General features: G+C 44.0%; 1 protein-coding gene across 4 annotated transcripts in view; it reads right to left on the bottom strand.

Moving 5' to 3' along the window:
* SLCO5A1 (solute carrier organic anion transporter family member 5A1) overlaps positions 1–17,467 on the bottom strand; it is a 112,695-nt gene that overhangs the window by 13,894 nt on the left and 81,334 nt on the right. For all 4 annotated transcript variants that reach the window (XR_009449666.1, XR_009449665.1, XM_059672947.1 and 1 more), the window contains 4 exons: positions 11,718–11,916; positions 7,061–7,220; positions 4,699–4,940; positions 2,420–2,484 (listed from right to left, as the gene is read on the bottom strand). Coding sequence is in view for 2 of the 4 variants with exons in the window: in XM_059672947.1 (XP_059528930.1) it covers positions 2,420–2,484; positions 4,699–4,940; positions 7,061–7,220; positions 11,718–11,916 (666 nt within the window). In the remaining 2 variants the exon portion in view is untranslated. The remainder of the gene's footprint in view (positions 1–2,419; positions 2,485–4,698; positions 4,941–7,060; positions 7,221–11,717; positions 11,917–17,467) is intronic.

The following is a 17,467-nucleotide window of genomic DNA, read 5'->3' as shown; positions in this document are numbered from 1 at the left end:
GAAGAAAGGAGAAGAAACATATTTAGCACATCTGATAAAACAGACCTGTGAATCAGCCGAGTGCCCTGTGTGCTCGGAATCCAGGAGAGGGGAGCGGTTTTCTTGTGTTACTTGATTTTATTAAATGTATGCCACGCCTTATAATATATTTACTATAGAAATGTTTACTGAATTGTTGGTACTTTATATCTTCCAGTTTGCAATTCAGTCAGAATGTGCTATTGATTTTTAGGGTCATAAAAATGTCTATTGCTAAAAATGCAATTTGGGAATCCTTTTAAACTTAAAAATCCGATTTTGCCATTAACTGCTCAAGAGGCTATAGTGGAAGTCTTTATGATCCACTAAAATTCAGTACAGTGAGTTCTTGGATTTTAGTATTAGATGAAGTAAACATTGTCTCCTGTAAGTGAGAAATCGTATTAAATGGCAACTTTATAAAGGCACTTGGGGTATAGAAATAACGAAGGCATAAAAGTCATCTCTGAAGCTCAGGAAACATCTGTGATGAGTAGTAGTAACTTCATTTGGGGGCCATTCGTTAATCCCATAAGAAAGAAAGTCTACCCAAGTAGGTAGACTTCCTTCATCACACGTCACTCCCCTTGGCGGAATGTGTCCCCATCCCTGACTTGTTCAAATGCCTGACCCACTCAGACGCAACTACATCCCACTGCCTTTGTATATGCCTCCATTTTTCAACTATCACACGGTAGTTACACTGATTGCACATCTGTTACCCATAAGCTCCCTGATAGTGGGGGCCATGCCTTTTATTCTTTGCCTCCCGTGGATCCTCAATAAGAGCTGATAGAAGGAAGCAATGGGAGGGTAGGAGCAAGAGGGGAGGGAAGAGAAGACAGGGGGAGGGAGAGAGGACAGGTGGGCTAATAGCCCTGGGGCGTGGGTGATACATTTTTAAATACCTTGTGTTCATTTAAAAAGGGGTATATTTGCTATAATTAAAATTTAACATTTTTAAATACTTAAACTTTTCATTTTGCTTTGGAATTTGGGGAAATGGAAATTGGCTTGTTGGCCAAACAGTACTTTTCTAAAAAATAATGAATAGAACTTAAGTTAAGGTTGAATTGAATAATAAATGCCTGAAATGTTCTCCCTCCTGCTCTTCCACGGTCCGTCTGTTAACCTACCTTTACCTCCACATCCAGGTCCAATCACCCCACCTTTAGGGCATCAGAGACAGGCCAGCAAAAAAGGAGGAACTATTTTCTTTTTTCTTTTCCTATTCAACGACCCCTTTGCTAAATAAATTTCCTTCTTTGAAAATAACTTTTTAGTTTTCAAAGAGAAGCATAAGGCATACTTCTTAACTATATCTAAGTATGGCAGAATTTCCTTTAACCAGCATGCTTTGAAAAAATGGTACCTTCAACGTCTTATTGATACCAAAAAACAAGCCACTCATTGAATACAACCAGCAAAAGGCCTTTAAGGTTCACTGGAAAGTGCTCACTCGTGGGCCATCAACCACAACATGGGACAAATAGAAAATTCCAGACAGGATTAAAATGTCAAAGGGTCCGATGATGCCATTTTAAAATGTTTCACCTTTCAAAACTGAAACAACAAATTTGAATCAGAAGAATTTTTTTGTGTTTCTGTGGACAATGATACTGATTACTGGGGGAAATAACAGCTGTAGAAAATCAGACTCCCACTTAAGAAAGAAAATACGCCTGCTGATGAGGAAGTCAATTAAAAATACATTCAAATTGATCAAGGGAATGGACTACTTCACACGCTATTTCCCGTGCATTGTCCCAAAACATCACAGGGTGACAATGTGTTTGGAAAAATCGGAACAATATTCTTCATGCCCAAGTGAGCTCGGCGACTTCCCACGTCAACACAGCACTAAGGCGCTCCCCTTGGTAATCAGTCAAGGGCAGTCCCTGTATGTCCATTTGGGCATCTTTTTAGAATATTTTCTTTTTTTTCCTCAGAAAACTTGATAGGTACACTCTTTGCCCAATCCAATAAAATTACTGGAATGAAGAAACTGGAATTTTCGCAAACAAAAAGAGCACCACCTTCCATCACTTCCATGCTAAAAAGCCATAAACGGACAGAAACACCAGGATCCTAAGCCCATCATGACCGCTTGGTTCAGTATTTCTTACATACAAAATTCTCTGGGGAATTTAGTCCAACTTTATGTACACAGTGAAAAAGGAGCTGACCTCAAGTTGCTTTGGTTTCGTCTCACCAAATGACAGAACTGGTCAGCTTTTAGTTCAAATCAGAAATCCAGGAACGTGAGCCCTTACCACTAACCTGTAAATTCCTCGCACTTACAACGGCAACAAATGACTTGGCCTGCCATTTTAAAGGGCAGGGAGAATATGCCACCTGCAAAAAGGAATTAAGAGGCACACTTGGAAATGGAGGAACATACCAAGCGTTCGCAATAAAACAAATTGCATTCCCAGAGCAAAAGGTCTCTCCTCATCTTCTACGGACCTAAGGTGAAGGGAAAGAAAGAAAAATTTCAAAATCGTGGCCATGAGAAAATGACTGTCAGATCAAACCTGCTTAGTGCAGGGCCAGGGGCCAGAGAGATGCTGCACCAAAGTGTTTAATGTTCTAGAATTATTAATAATAGCCACGCAAGACTGCTGATGGCTAAACCAGTGAATAAAGGTGCCCCCAATGAAGACACCCAAGCAATTCCAATGTACTCTAATCATTTCTATATTAGTACTGATGCACGGGCCACAGGGTCAGGACTGAAGGTACAGAGGTGGCTCTAACTGAGCTTCCCAAATCAGTTCTGTTAAATACAGAAAGCATTTTATCTTAATTACTACACTTATTCTCTCTTTGCCTGCACTTTCCTGCATGGTGTGTAGTCTGAAAATTACTCCCATAATTTCTCAAGGAAAAGTAGAGAGAAAAGTTTTACACCATACAGTCAAAAACAGCCTGACCAGTGGGACTCAGTGGTTGAGTGTTGACCCATGAACCAAGAGGTCATCTGTTCGATTCCCCGGTCTGAGCACATGCCTGGTTTTTGGGCTCAATCCCCAGTAGGGGAGTTCAGGAGGCAACCAATCAATGATTCTTTCTCATCGTTGATGTTTCTATCTCTCGCTCCCTCTCCCTTCCTCTCTGAAATCAATAAAAATATATCTAAATATATATGTGTGTGTATATTTAACACACACACAGGGAACTTGTCAAAAATTAGAGAAATAATGAATCCTTTCTAACCACCTCATTTTTTTTCTTCTTTTCCTATAACTTATGCTCCAAATAATTCCCACAGGGCAGGAAGATTCGAGTCTAGTGACTTTGTAATTAGCAAAGATTAAAGGGCTCCTTTCCTGAAGTTTTGGGTTAGATGCCAACTGGTGACTTGCCATGAACACTATAAATCGGGCAGTCATTATCTGGCTGGCTGAACACCTCTTGCAGGATTAAAGGTCAAAGAATCAGATTATTTAACATCTGTAGAATTAAAGGTCAAAGAATAAGATTACGAATGACTTGTGTTATTTATGACGAAGTACCTTCGCCTTTCTATCCCATCTGTGTGGGTCCTAGGTAGGGAGTGTAAAATCCCCAAGGACCAGGGCACTCATCCATCTTCCCCCAACTTCTTCATTTCCTCAGGGCATTTGCCCAAAGCCGCACACGTAGCTACCACTCCATAGTGTGTGCTGCTGGAGGCTCCGAGTGAATAAACCAGCAGGCCTTTGTGTGCGTCATCTACCCGTCAAGGAAGGAATTGGCCGGGCAGCAGCTAACTCGGCATCTCATGCAGAATATGCAGGCAAGCAGCCCCAGGGCCCTGCCAAGAATGCCGTCTCTGCAGCAGCTTCCCAGCAGGTGCCCAGCAGCGTGGGGAACGGGGAGCCAGGGAGGAGATGAAAGAAGAATAAGGACTCGCCCCCTGCCCTGACTCCTTCACTCACCGCAGCCACAGCCCCTGAAGCTGCTGTGGGTGTGTCCTGGCTTCTGCCAGCTGCCCCCTCCTTCCTGTGCCCACCACAGCCTTTAACTGCAAACACCAACCACTGGCTGGAATGTGCTAGTGTCAACATTTTGAATAGGACTTCCGTTAAGGTAACTTGCATATTCTCATAGAAGCAAAAAAGCTGCTACACGATGGCAAAGAAAGCACCGCGTGAAGGGAAAAAGTACATTTTCCAGTCTGTCCTTTCCTTGCTAAACTCCAGAATGTTGTATGATAGTAACAGGAATGGAGTCAGCAGTTAGAGCTGCAGGCCCAGCAGAAGCTGCCAGAGGTCCTGGAGGTGGTAACAGGCTTGGGGGTAATATTGTTTGCTGTAGGCAGGAGCGAGCAGCTTCCCTGCCTCCTCTGGGGCCAGGTTTCTGGCCGCGAACACGGTGGGGGCTTCCAGCTCCCCAAGTAGAACCTTTTAGTGCAGCATCTTCAGGAACCCCAGGCACCCGAAGAAGTTACACTGAACTACAGGCATAGAACCCATCCGCCTAAAGAAGGTTCCAGAGAATGCAGTGTCACAACCTGCCTCCCCCTTTCTGACATGGCAAAACTCACGTCTCCCACGTTTGCCAGGCAAACAGCTGCGTGCTTTTCCTGCGCGATCTAATTTTGTTCTCCTCTGTGCGCCCGACCCGGTCCTGGGTCATGTCCTCAAGCCACTGACCGGGAGCATGTAACCCAGCCGAGAAGTCGGATGCTGTTCTCACCTGAGCGTCACTATGATGGCTGATGGCTGGGCGCATGCTGTGATGAAGGTGACTATGAAAAGAAAAACTAAGAACGGGAAGAGAGTGTTACAGGCCCGCTTGCACTTCCCAGACACGGCGTAGCCGTTCTCGTTGAGATAGGTTTTGACGATGACCACGCGGAGCTGACTGCGCTGTCCCACGGTGGGCGGGGTGATCACCTGCCGGCTTTGGACACAGGCGCATTCCGTGTAATTCCTTATCTGAGGGACAGATAACAAAGTTCAGTTAGCTGTGTGCCAATCAAAAGCAAAATTCAGCATGGAATGTTAAGACAAAGTTTAGTTCAAATGCTCTCTAATAACTCCAGTGAGAGAGGAAGAGAGAGAGAGAGAAACATCGATGTGAGAGCAATACATGGATTGGCTGCTTCCCATATGCACCCCGACCAGGGATCCAACCAGCAACCTAGGTATGTGCCCTTGTCAGGAATCAAACCTGCAACCTTTTGGTGCATGGGACCCAATGGAGCCACCCAGCCAGGGGACTCCAGCCAACTGAGCACCCAGCCAGGGCAACTCCAGTGTTTTTAACCCCTAGAGTGCCTGGAGCGCGATCACACTCCTCCTGTCTTTCACCAAAAGTGCCGGGAGCGCTATCAAAGCTTCGAAATGGCGTCCAATTCTAAGCCTGCTTTTATTAGTGACGATGATACTGCTAAATATGTCAATGTAGTAAAGGTTTCCTTACATTTTTGAATATGTAACTTCACTTACTTGCGATTCATAATTTTTTTCCTAAACTGCTGTAAAATCAGCAAAAATGCCTTGGCAATTTTAGCATAGTTCCTATGATATTGGTTGGCACTCAAAGGGTTAAATATGCAAAATGTTTACTTGGAAAGGTCTTCCTCATTGCTAACAATAGGGGTGCAAAGTGTGCATCCAACAAAACGAAAATCCACCGCTCAAAATTGTTTAAATCTCAACTTTTCTAAGGAGCTTTCTACACTCAACTCTAGGGCTTTCCTCTTTCGTGCACCCATTTTTTTTTTTTTGTCCTAATTAAATGCAGCGTCCATTGCTCTTTAACTCCTGGGCTCTCCAATATGAGACACCCTCAAAATCGGGAACTGAGCCTTGTTTGTTTTATTTGCTTGTTTGCTTTTAACTTTATTGTCGACACTGTGCTCACCAGAGAACAGATGAGAGGCCCAGCATAACCCTGAACTCAGAGTAGGACCTGAAGTAGATATCTGTTATGTAAAAACAGGTCACGCATAAGGACTTCCGTTCCAATGATTGTGCACATTGATAGCATTGGCTGTTTCATTCAGTCAAGGGACTAAAAAAGGTGTTTCGATGAAACAGCCAATTAAGCTCCTTGCCTATTATGCTGCTTTTACTGAATGGAGCTGAGCCAAATTCCCTGCCACGGTGACCTCTCAGTCACTTAGAGAGGCAGTCGGAACAGATATGAAGATGGGACGCTCTGTGGCCGTCTGAGCTGGAGGCCTGCTGGCCTCTTTGGAAGAATGAGGGCTGTGCACCAGGAGACTGGCTCACTCCCAGGGAAGGACTTAGCCACCAAAAGAACAGACCTCCTTGACTCTTTCAGCTTGGGGACACACGGGCGCTCACCAATCATGTAATGGGGAGCCAGCAATAGGAATTCTCCATTTATTGCTCTAGTTTAAAACTCAGAAGCCAAATATGACATTCCAGAAATGTGCAGTCAATGGGAGAAGCCCTAATCACCAGCCTCCTACAATCTGTTTTTATGCGAAGAATGAAACCAGGCTCGATAAGGAGCTGAGTAGAATATGAAAACCTTTCCCCACAGCATTGCAGCCTATTTATAATTCACAGGGAAGAGAATTCTCAAAATAGCCTATTCTTGAACTGACAGAAATATCTTTACTCTGAGAGGAGCGGGGGGGGGGGGGGGGGGGGAGTCAGAACCAATAATCTATGAAAAATGCCACTGCTCATCTTCACTGACTCTCAGCAGGGGAGGTACATTCCTATTTTCTTCCGTCAGTACCAGTGTGGTCATCTTGACCTTCAAATCCACCACGAGGACCACATGAGAGGCCCAGCACTCAACCTTATCAAGTTTCACTGAGTTGGCACCAAATGCAAAGGAGAAGAGAGCTGATGTGGAAGCAAAGGGCTATCCCCAGACGTGCCAATCATCCCTGGGAAAAAATAATGTACTCCACAATTTTCTTTCCTCTGGAGTGGTGTCAGAGGTATTTTGTAGGTTATTTGAAGTTTCTTGAAAAGGGGAGACTGAAGTCATGTGTTTGCCTCTGACTTCTCACACATCCTTATCACAGGATGTCGGATTAACCACAGTACAGGAGGTTGTGACATAGACTCACCCCAGTGCTAAGATTACCACTATTAACACAGCCAGCCAGACAGGGGTTAAAGTACGTAATTCCATCTGATCCACAGACGGGCTCATACTCATGTGTCTTACAACCACAGTTAACGTTGCAGCTTCCAGTCAGGTTCCTATGAGGCATGGTGAGAGAGGGTCTAAGAGAGAAAAGAAGCAGATTGTGAGCAACATTTACTAACATAAAACTGACAGGAAAGTGCTTGAGATCAAGTCACTTGTCCATTTCAGAGAAAATAGTCCCATTAAATCAAAGCTGTGGTACTGTGAAGTAGCCACTCTTGACCATTATTTTTATAACTTTAAAACAAAACATAAAGGAAAATGTTACAATTTTCTGGTACCACAGATTCAATACTTTTGTATCAAATTATCCATCCTGCCTCAATTCTACCCTCCACCTTGGTGCTATGCACCTGTTCTCAACATCTGGGCTCGGCAGTTCTAACCTTAGGCGCTTCATTCTCTGTCAACAAATCCGGGCCTCAATTCCTTTCACTGTAAAATGGAGGAATTACTTCTTGGGGCCAAATCAATAACATCATTACGATTGCATGAACATGGAATCCATCAATCACAGTTGTTAACACAGGTTCCTTTGGCCAAAAACCTTCACTGTTCTAGAATAAATTATCAAAGAAAGCCATGGGACTCTAGAAAATCAAAGGGAAGTGATTTTTCTTCAAAGGTCAGGAATCACATCACTAGTTTGATTCAAATGGTCTGAGAAGAAGGATGAAACGGGCCCTTCCTCAGGAATGCCCAGATGTAGACCCAGTCAAATGTGGTAGGTTTTGTTTTCTCAGGAGACCATGATGTCTGAGTCAAATACCGTAATTCAATACATAGAGCTCTAATAAGATCAATTCAGGCAACCAATGCAAAAGGGAGAATAAGGCAAGTAAGGATACAGGGCCGTGGAGAGAAGTGTAAGGAAATGGCTGTGGAAGAGCAGAAGCAGCAGGTCCCATGGGAGACCCAGAAGAATGAAAGGGTCTGTAAGGTTCACACCCAGTGGCCTCTCTCCTCTGCTTTTGTGGCCACCACTTGTAGGTGTCATGGATGACATACTCTCTCCAAAGCCACATGCAGATCTTCATTCATCTGTCCCTCTACTCCTCATCCACCTACTCACCAGACATTTTGGAATGTGCTCTATGCTATAGTCATTATCTTTAATGACTCAGCCAATAGCATAGCCCAACCCACCCATATGTATTAATCTCTCAACGTAAAGATTTTTTGTTCCAAGGCTTTTCTCCTGTGGCCTCTTTCATACTTTGATAACCGAGCCTTAACATTTTAATGGGACAAATCCATAGCAATGTTTAAACCTTATCAAGAAAGCCTTCAAAAAGGCAAAAGTCAAATAAACCCTGTTCTTCATTAATGTCACTTCACTGAAGGAATTTTACCACACAACTTTGATAATTATTATGTTCACAAACTCTTAGGCTCATACAATTTTAAAATTTACATTTAAAATGTGATTTTTAAAGTGTGATTTTTTTAGGCCTCCACAGGGACAAATTTTCTCCCCCTCCCCGGGGGTGGGGGGAGGGACATTTTTGTTTGTCATAACTAAGGGGATGCTATTGGCATCTAGTGCGTAGAGGCCGGGATGCCACTAAATATTCCACAATATATAGAGCAGCCCCTCCCCCACAACGAAGAATTAACTGGCCCAAATCTCAATAGTGCTAAGGCTGGGAAACCCTGTTCGAGACCTACTACCACATGCTACAGGTGATAAAACAGAGGTGCAGAGAAGCCAAGTGACACCCTGTTAAGCCAAGTAGTCCTATGTCAACTGGTATCACGTGCAAAGTATTCTATTCTGCATTACTATTGTCTTCACTGGTTCCTCAATAACTTAATTGCAAGCGTGACCAAATAAAACAGCTTGTATACGCCAGCACACTTAGTCACTAAAAATGACAGGCTTCAAAGCCATGCAGTGTGATTATTATTATTATTATTGCTATTTAGATGTTACAAGGAATTGCTTCTTAGCAGCGTGCACTGTATTCATTTAGGACAGCCACAGGCTCCAAACACCTCTCCTTTGCGGGCAGGCCCACTCAGAAGAAATGTGAAGATACGATCAACAGATGTTCAAAACACACTGGTGACAGGAAGGCAACCAGAGGCACAGTCCTGTGTCACCCTTGCATGTGCTTGATTTTCTCACGAGATCATGCTGTCAGATACAAATAAATGACATGATATGAAAAGCCTTAAGAAAATCATAAAGGAAGACAAATTAAAATAGCAATGAAGAGAAGTGGGCATTCCTGAAAAAGTCACAAGAGGGAAAGGCCATACTGGCACAAAAAGGCAAAGATGCCAACACAGTTAATCCACTTTATGCTGTGCTGATTTAAAAAAAATCACTTTTAATAATCACAATTTCTTGTTTGATCATCTCTCACTCTCCAGAAAACGGACTGCATTAAAATTATGGTGCAAGTGGTTAACCCTGAGTAACATGAAGCAACTTCTCCTTAGCCTGAAGTGAAGCCATCACGGGGTCGTAAAATGCACCAGGGCTGCAGCATGCTGCACTTACCCTTGTGCAAAGGGACTGCACATCACCTTCCCAATAAGTGAACGCACTTCTGACAAGTCAGCCTTCCAAACAAAAGGCTCATGTTCACTCAGAGTCAATGTGAGTATCAATTCCAAGCGAGGAACCAGGCCTCACTAATAAATGCCTTATAACTAACTGCATGGTTCAAGCTGCAAGCTTGAGAGTCACATGTGCTGTCTTACTAAAAAAGTTCAAAGCATTAAAGAACTAGAGAGAGGGCACAGGTCTCTGAAATTAGCCAGTACAGCTTTTTTAAAGAATAGGAAACTATGACAGGTGTAATGACATGCCCCACAATTGCTGAGGTTCAAGGAAGACAGCCATGGGGAGATAACCAAACAGGAAACAAGACCAAGCTTGCTACCCAACCTTATTAATCACTTAAGGATCAATGTTTATTTAATGTCGTATACAATAATGAAACCGGTTGTGGTTTAATGTGAGTAAAAACCTTTGCCATAAGGCCATCACAGCTGGATATGTACAGCTCTCAAATCACTCTCTCACAAACTCACCCTGTGTCGCTTAATGCCACCCCAAGACCTGAAGAACACTGCTAACCAGGTTTTTCTCTGTTGATTACAATTAAAGGAGGCGGGTACCGGGTACCAGAACCCGTGGATTTAGGTAATTCAGATGTTTATTTACATCAACTTCTTACTGGTTTCAGCATCATTATGGGTAACATCCCTGAGCAGAGATCGATGCTAGACAGCCTTCAAAGAGCAGTGGCTTTGCATCATCCAGAAGGGATGGGAGTAGAGACAAAACTAGCTTTTCTAGTGCACACTCAGTGCTAGACACTGTGCTGGGAGATAGCAGAACCTTTCCTTTATATAATCCTCAAAATCAAAGCTGCAAACATTTGTTTAAAATATTTGAATGCTGCAAACTAGAAACTGAGGGTGGGAGAAAGAGAAATGGACTTTTTTATTTTCTACCCTCTGAGGTACAGTATTTTAATTTTCAACCAAATGTGTTTTACTTTAATCATGCCTATAACCAGGTATGATTCATATTATCACCAATTTTATACATGAGGAAACCAACACTCAACAATATTAGGTAAATTCCTACAAGGTCACACATTTAAAAAATGATGGCACTAGCACTTGCCTTTAAAAATAATACAAATTTTGACAAAGAAGTTTGAAGGGAGAGGAGAGAGAAATTCAAGGGGTTTATTCTTAGGATTTCTGTTTACTCAAAAATGCAGAATCCTGGGTTGTCCCATCAGAAAAACAAGATTAGGGTAAGATAAAAACAATTGGGGAAAAAAATGTTCATGGAAAACCATCATGGGGCAGAGGCAAGGAAGCTGCCTAGAGCCAAGGAAATGGATTGCTCAGCAAAGATGAGGGCCTGCTAAGATCGGGACTCATACATTTGTAATGGAGCCAATCAGAACAATTATATAATTTTTGCAGTGGCGCTGGGAGTCGGGATTCGGTTGATTCAGGATTGGCAGGAGAGATGCGGTGTTAAGCAAGGGCTTTAAAAAGGCTTGAGGTGACTGGCAGCGTAAAAGCAAGTAAGACATTGAGCCAGTCTGCTTTCCATTCCTTCTGCAGATGCAATAAAAGTAAGATTAAAAGGAGTAAACTAGCCAAGGGAAATGGGAAGAGTGACAGCAAACTTCATGGAAAGCGCACGTGGACAGGCGTGAAATAAGCAGATGCCTCCTTGGAGAGGAGCCAGCCTGCCCCTTGAACCTCCCCGAGGCTCCAAGCTCAAAGTCAGCTGATGGGACAGGGGGCAACGGGAGCATGTAGCTGAAAACAATGGGGCTCGCTGGAGACCAGAGGGAGGAAAAGGCTATCACTGGGTGCTTCCGTTTTCCTCTATTCACCCACCTCCATCCCTAATTGAGAACCCCCAAATTCACCAGAAAGCCCTTCTCTAAAGAACTTGAAAGAAATTTTTAAACTAAGCTTCTATTCTCGATGTGAACAACTCAGAATAAAATGTTTTCAGTCTTGTATCAGAGGGAGCCAGGGACCATAACCATCATCATGATGACATAAAATGGCTCTTCCAAGATACTTACCCTGTTGTGTAAGGGATGTTTATGCCTCCGAGGTTAATACTTTCACATCCCACAATGAACAGAGTTGAAAAGCACAGTAAAGACACTCCACTGCAGATCATTGCTAGTTTTGCAGATTCTCTTGCACCAAGTTTCAATTTTTTTATAATGTAGCCTCCCAGGACAATGCCAACCCCAGCGCTAGGGACAATAATAACACCTGGAGAGAAGGGAAGGACAAGATTAATTTGAAGTAATTAATGCTATTGTTTTCTTTTTGTCTCTTTTTTTTATCACCATTTACCCCCCCCCCAATACCCTTCTCCACCTCCACCCCCACCAACCCTTACGATCTATTTGTTTTCTAAATACTGTTTCTATTTACTTATTAGTACTAAGGTAAAGAACAAACATACTGTAATCAAAATTGGCAGTTATAGTAACAGTCAACGGGGATACAGCATAGAGAATATAGTCAATAATATTATAATAAATATATCAGGTGGGTATTAGATTTTTGGGGTGATCACTTCATAAGTTATATAGAGGTCTAATCACTATGTTGTACACCTGACAAGAATATAATATTGTATGTCAACTGTTATGATTTTAAAAGAAAAATTACTTTAAAAATCGTATAATTAATAAATCTAAGTGTGTGATTTTATAGTATAATTTATTTTCAATACATGCAAACCAACAAAAGATTCCTTTTCAGAATATTAAAAAACTTTTATAAAGCAATAAAATAAAAACATGCAATCCATAAGAAAAGTAAGAACATTTCTTCACTAAAGGGGAAATCCGGGTTCTCAATAAACACACGCAGGTACTCAGCCTCATTAGTAAGAGGGAAATAGAAGTTTAAGTCACCTGAGGTGCTGCCCCCCCCCACCCCCAATCACCCCGGTAACAATTTCAAAGGCTGACTCCCACAACCTGGCAAAGACACGGAGCAATGGGCACGCTCCGGGGGTGTAAACTCTGACACCGACTTAGAGAAACAGCTTGGCCTTCATCTGGTCGAGCTGAGGATATGCACACCCTTTGGCAAGCAATCCCATTCCTAGATCTAGACCCTGAACAAACCGAAAGAAGGGTACACGAGATCTGAAGAAATGTACTAGCCAAAAACTGGAAATAAACCAAATGTCCATCGACAGATACACAACATGTAGTAAATGCGTACAGTGGAATGCCACGCCCCAGCAATAAACGTCAGAAACCTACCTGCGCATAACCATGTGGGTGAATGGTGCAAACACCATGTTGAATGAAAGAAGCAAAAACACAACAGAATGTATGTGTGATTGCAAATTTGTATAAAGTGCAGGAATAGGTACAATGAAATGATACTGTTTAGAAATGCATGTATTGGTAGTACAACGATGAAGAAAACCCAAGAAGTAATTACCATAAAAGCCAAGATAGCGGGGTGGGGGGTGGGGGGTGGGCAGGATCCAGAGAGGGCACAGGGGTCTCCTGGGGCACTGAAAATACTCCATTCCCTGACTTGGGTAATAGGTACACATGTGATCACTTCATAATTATTCATTATCTTTAAATTCTGTTTAATGCACTTCTCAATGCATTATATTTCGCAGTAAAAGCATTTTTAAATAGTCACAGTGCCTGCACCAAGAACCTTACAATCTAAAAGAGGACCAAACAAAAAAATTCAGAACACATTAAAGGAATTATGTAAAGGGCAGGGAGAACACAGGAAAGGAAGCGTCCGAGTTTCCCCTGGGAGAAATCAGGGAGGGCTTGACAGAAGTGGCAGTATTTGAGCCGACATTTGGCTGATGAGATAGAATCTTTGAAATTTGAAAGATGAGACAAAATCTGTCCAATACACCAGCACAGAGAGACCATCCTACACAAATGAACATGTGCAGAGGCATGAGATAGAATTGAGGGTTGAGCGCAGGCCACACAAGTTGCGAGTGCAGAATGAATGCAAGCTGCCGGGAAGTGGTGGGCCTCGGGGAGGAGAGGTAAGGCAGAGCGAGACCATGAGAGATCATGAACGGGAGGTCAGGTTGCATCTCTGGGCAATGAGACACCCTGAAGAACTCTGAGCTGGGGTCTGGCAGGATGGAGGTGTGTGTTACAAAGATAATTTCTGGCCCTGTGATGGAAGACGGCTCAGATGGAGTCAAAACTGGAGACAGAGGAGTGATCAGGAGGGTACTGGAGAGCCATGGTCAGGCTCTACACAGATGGCACGATAAGCCAGTGAAGGAGGACAGGGACAGAGAAAGCACCCCACAACCTGTGCAACGAGCAGCTAGAAATGCCTCCCACCGTTGCACGTGGGTCTTAGCTCAGAAGACCTGGGCTGGGGCACTTACGACGTGTGGCGGATCTCATGGCACAGGCAGGATGTCCCAACAAGACTAAACAAAAACTGAAGGGCCAAAGCCAGCGTCCCGGAGAGCACCAGTAATAATGGGGATCATAAACAGATGAGCCCACAGAGGACACTGAAAATGAGCAGCCATGGTGGGGAAGAGGAAATCTAGGAAAGTTAAATGTCCTAAAAGGGGGAAGCTTAGGCTTTGGATTCAGAAAGACTGGAATTCAAGTCCTCACTCCACCTTTCGTAGCCATGTGATCACATATAAGCACAGACTTCCTCACCTGATCATGGAGATCTCCTTTTCACACTAAAATGAAGACTGCTGGCACCCTGTGAGGCCACAGCGCACTGTACCTTGCACACAATATAAACTGTAGTTATTACCAGTACAGCTGCACCATAGAAACCACGGAAAGGGAGTTTCATGAGAAAATAAAGAGTGCCAAAGGCCTCAGAGAAGCCCTGGAGGATAGAGACTGAAGGAGACAACTATGCCACTGGAGATCTTGACAAGAACTTCCAGGGCATCCTGAAGGCAGAAGCCAGACTGCAAGGGGTTGAGCAGTCAGCCATGAGGATTTGGAGACTGGCATTGGCACTGCCTTCCAGAACTTCGGCTAAAAGAAAAAAAGAGGGCTATGGGTCCACAGGTAGAGTCGGGACCATCAGAGTCGTGTCCGATGCTAAGACCTGGAGAGGGCTAAAGCATATTTAATGTAGAGTACTGACAAAAATAGGGGAAAAGGCGTGGGAAGGAGAATGTGGAGCAAAAAGGTTACTTCGGAACAATGCAAGATCCGCCCCCTTTTTAATGAAGAACTTGAATGTTTTGTTATTACACTTTCTTGTTTTCCTGCAAGGCCCCTACTTCACCGTATAAAAAGAGCACCAGCAAACTCTCAGTGTATTGCAAAATTAAGATAGTATTGTTCATCATCTAGCAACTATAACAACTAATAACACTTTTCTCCACAGACAGTTAGTTCCAGTGAAAAGATGATGAAGTATTTTGACCCAAATCCAGAGACTGATGTAAGCAAGTTACAATCTATACTAATAAAAGGGTAATATGCTAATTAGACCGGACATCTTCCGGACATCCATCCGGTCGTTGTTCCTCACAAAGCCACAGTGACAGGGGCCAAGGCACAGGCAGTTAGGGGTGACCAGGCCAGCAGGGGAGGGCAGTTAGGGGCAACCAGGCCAGCAGGAGAGGGCAGTTAGGGGCGATGAGATCGGCAGGCAGGTGAGCAGTTAGGAGCAGTCCCAGATTGTGAGAGGGATCTCCGACTGCCGGTTTAGGTCTGTCCCTGTGGGATCGGGCCTAAACCAGCAGTCAAACATCCCCCAAGGCATCCCAGATTGAAGAGGGTGCAGACCAGGCTGAGGGACACCTCCCCCACCCCACCTCCAGCAGAAATTTCATGTACCGGGCCTCTAGTATTATATAAGGCTTAAGGTATATAATATCTTAATATGTTAAGATAGTAATGTTATCCTTGAAATACATAATTTTTATAACTAGATTGTACCATGGACGATTTCAGAAATTCTGAAGTTTAGAACTGTAGTAGCCTTGTCTAAAAATCATAGGGTATTGTGGGAAAGATGCATATTGTGTTTATTTGCAATCATTAAAAAGCTAAGGGGTATTTTCTTCCAACAGCATAGTTGAGGTTTCTTTTCCCACTGGTATTACTAAAAGTTGCTATTTTAAGTCTTCCATCCAGCACTAATTTAAGACGACTATGCCAGATCAAGCTGTTTCACACACTTTACTTAGGGGGTTCCATGTTCACTCCTCAGTAGAGTTTATGTATTTCTCACAGGCTTCTTCTCTCATTGGCTCATCTACTCTGAAGGGTTACTCCGTGTCATCTTGATCAGCCAACCATCTTCACCACACGACCTGTTGGATTTTCTGCAAGAGCTGCACTAATTTCAGTTACTTCTCCTGACAGAGGAGAATAGAGTTCACCAGCAGCTTTCACACTTTCCAAAGCACCAAACTCGTCTGGTTTGTTCAATTTTGTCCCAATTTCAGGCAGACAACAGTAAACACCACCTCCCAAAGCTTCCTGTGCAAAATTGCTGATTCCCAGTGTTCCAATACCACTTTCTGTGGTTGTCCATTCATGTTTCTCTGTGAACTGACCCCATGAGAGCAGTTTGGGGCCGGCGGGCAGCATCTGTGAGGCGCTGGCCTCAAGCTCCAGGGCGGAGCAGGCTGCAGACCCCACGGGCTGCATGCTCCCCAATGCTGGGAGCACCCTGTTCACAGGAACGTGGGGTCCGCCACAACCCCTGGACCATCCCCCAAGATCTTTGAGAGGTGAGGAGAATGTGGGATTACAAGCACAGGTGATCAGATTAGCCCTGGATAGAGAGAGATCCCTGCCTCTGTGCTGGGAGTAAGATGGAGGAAGGGGACGAGGGAGGAAAGAAGGCGAGAGGTCTCTAGGTGGGCAGTAGTTTTGCTGTTTCATTATTTTCCCATTATTTTGGAGACAGTGTAATATATGTTGCGGCCAACCATTTGAAAAACATAGAAAAGGATGAAGGAACAGAAATCCACTGCTTAGGCATTTCCTTCTAGATTGTTTATTCTATGCCTTTTTCCTTTAAGAATTGATAACATGCTGTCGATTTGGTTTTGTATAGCTTTGGTTTTTCATTGTGTGTGTGTGTGTTTTCTGTATAATTAAAAATAAAAGTAACTCCTAGAGGGACGGGATCCTGAGATAACCATCGCAGGAGTGAAGAGAGCATGAAATAGCAAAGTGCTGGAGGCTTGGCACGTGGGGAGCCCTGCATGCCCAGATGACACCAGACTCCAGAAGCCTGCGGCTGCGCCAGCGCGGGTGCGCGTGGGCAGGCTTGCCTCTGCGCGTCCAACCCCCCATGGGAAGGAGCAGACACGGAGTGTTAGCTGCATCTTAGTCTGAGCTCTGCCTGGCAACCAGGGTGCATCTTGTAATCCTCACCGCAGTCCCGATTTCATCACATCAATCATGGCTTTGCACAGATGAGGACAACCAAAGCTCGGAGAGGTGACTGGACCAATAGTGCACACAGGGGAGCGGGGCTCTGAATAAAAACTGGGGTCTCTGATTCCCAGCTCCGTCCACATCACCGCAGCAGCCTCCTTGAAGCAGCGGGTCCGGGGCACCCCCACCCCACCCCCCAACCCCCCAAACTGACCTGAGTTCTGCCTGAGCTTAGAGGAGCAGGTTACTAAAGTCTCCTTCTCCTCAAGGAAAGGTGTACATGCTGTCAGCATGATGAAGTGGGCAGAGCTTTGCATTTAGAATGAAAATGGTACATTGAACCAGTTCTGATGCCAACGGAACAGTTTATGAGTGACGGGCACTGTGCCAGGCCCCCAGGACAACAACAAAGCAAACCTCCA

Source organism: Myotis daubentonii, chromosome 17 (assembly GCF_963259705.1).
Source record: "Myotis daubentonii chromosome 17, mMyoDau2.1, whole genome shotgun sequence".
Lineage (NCBI taxonomy): Eukaryota > Metazoa > Chordata > Mammalia > Chiroptera > Vespertilionidae > Myotis > Myotis daubentonii.
The sequence above is the reverse complement of the archived record's forward strand: the minus strand, read 5'-3'. Positions and strand labels throughout refer to the sequence as shown.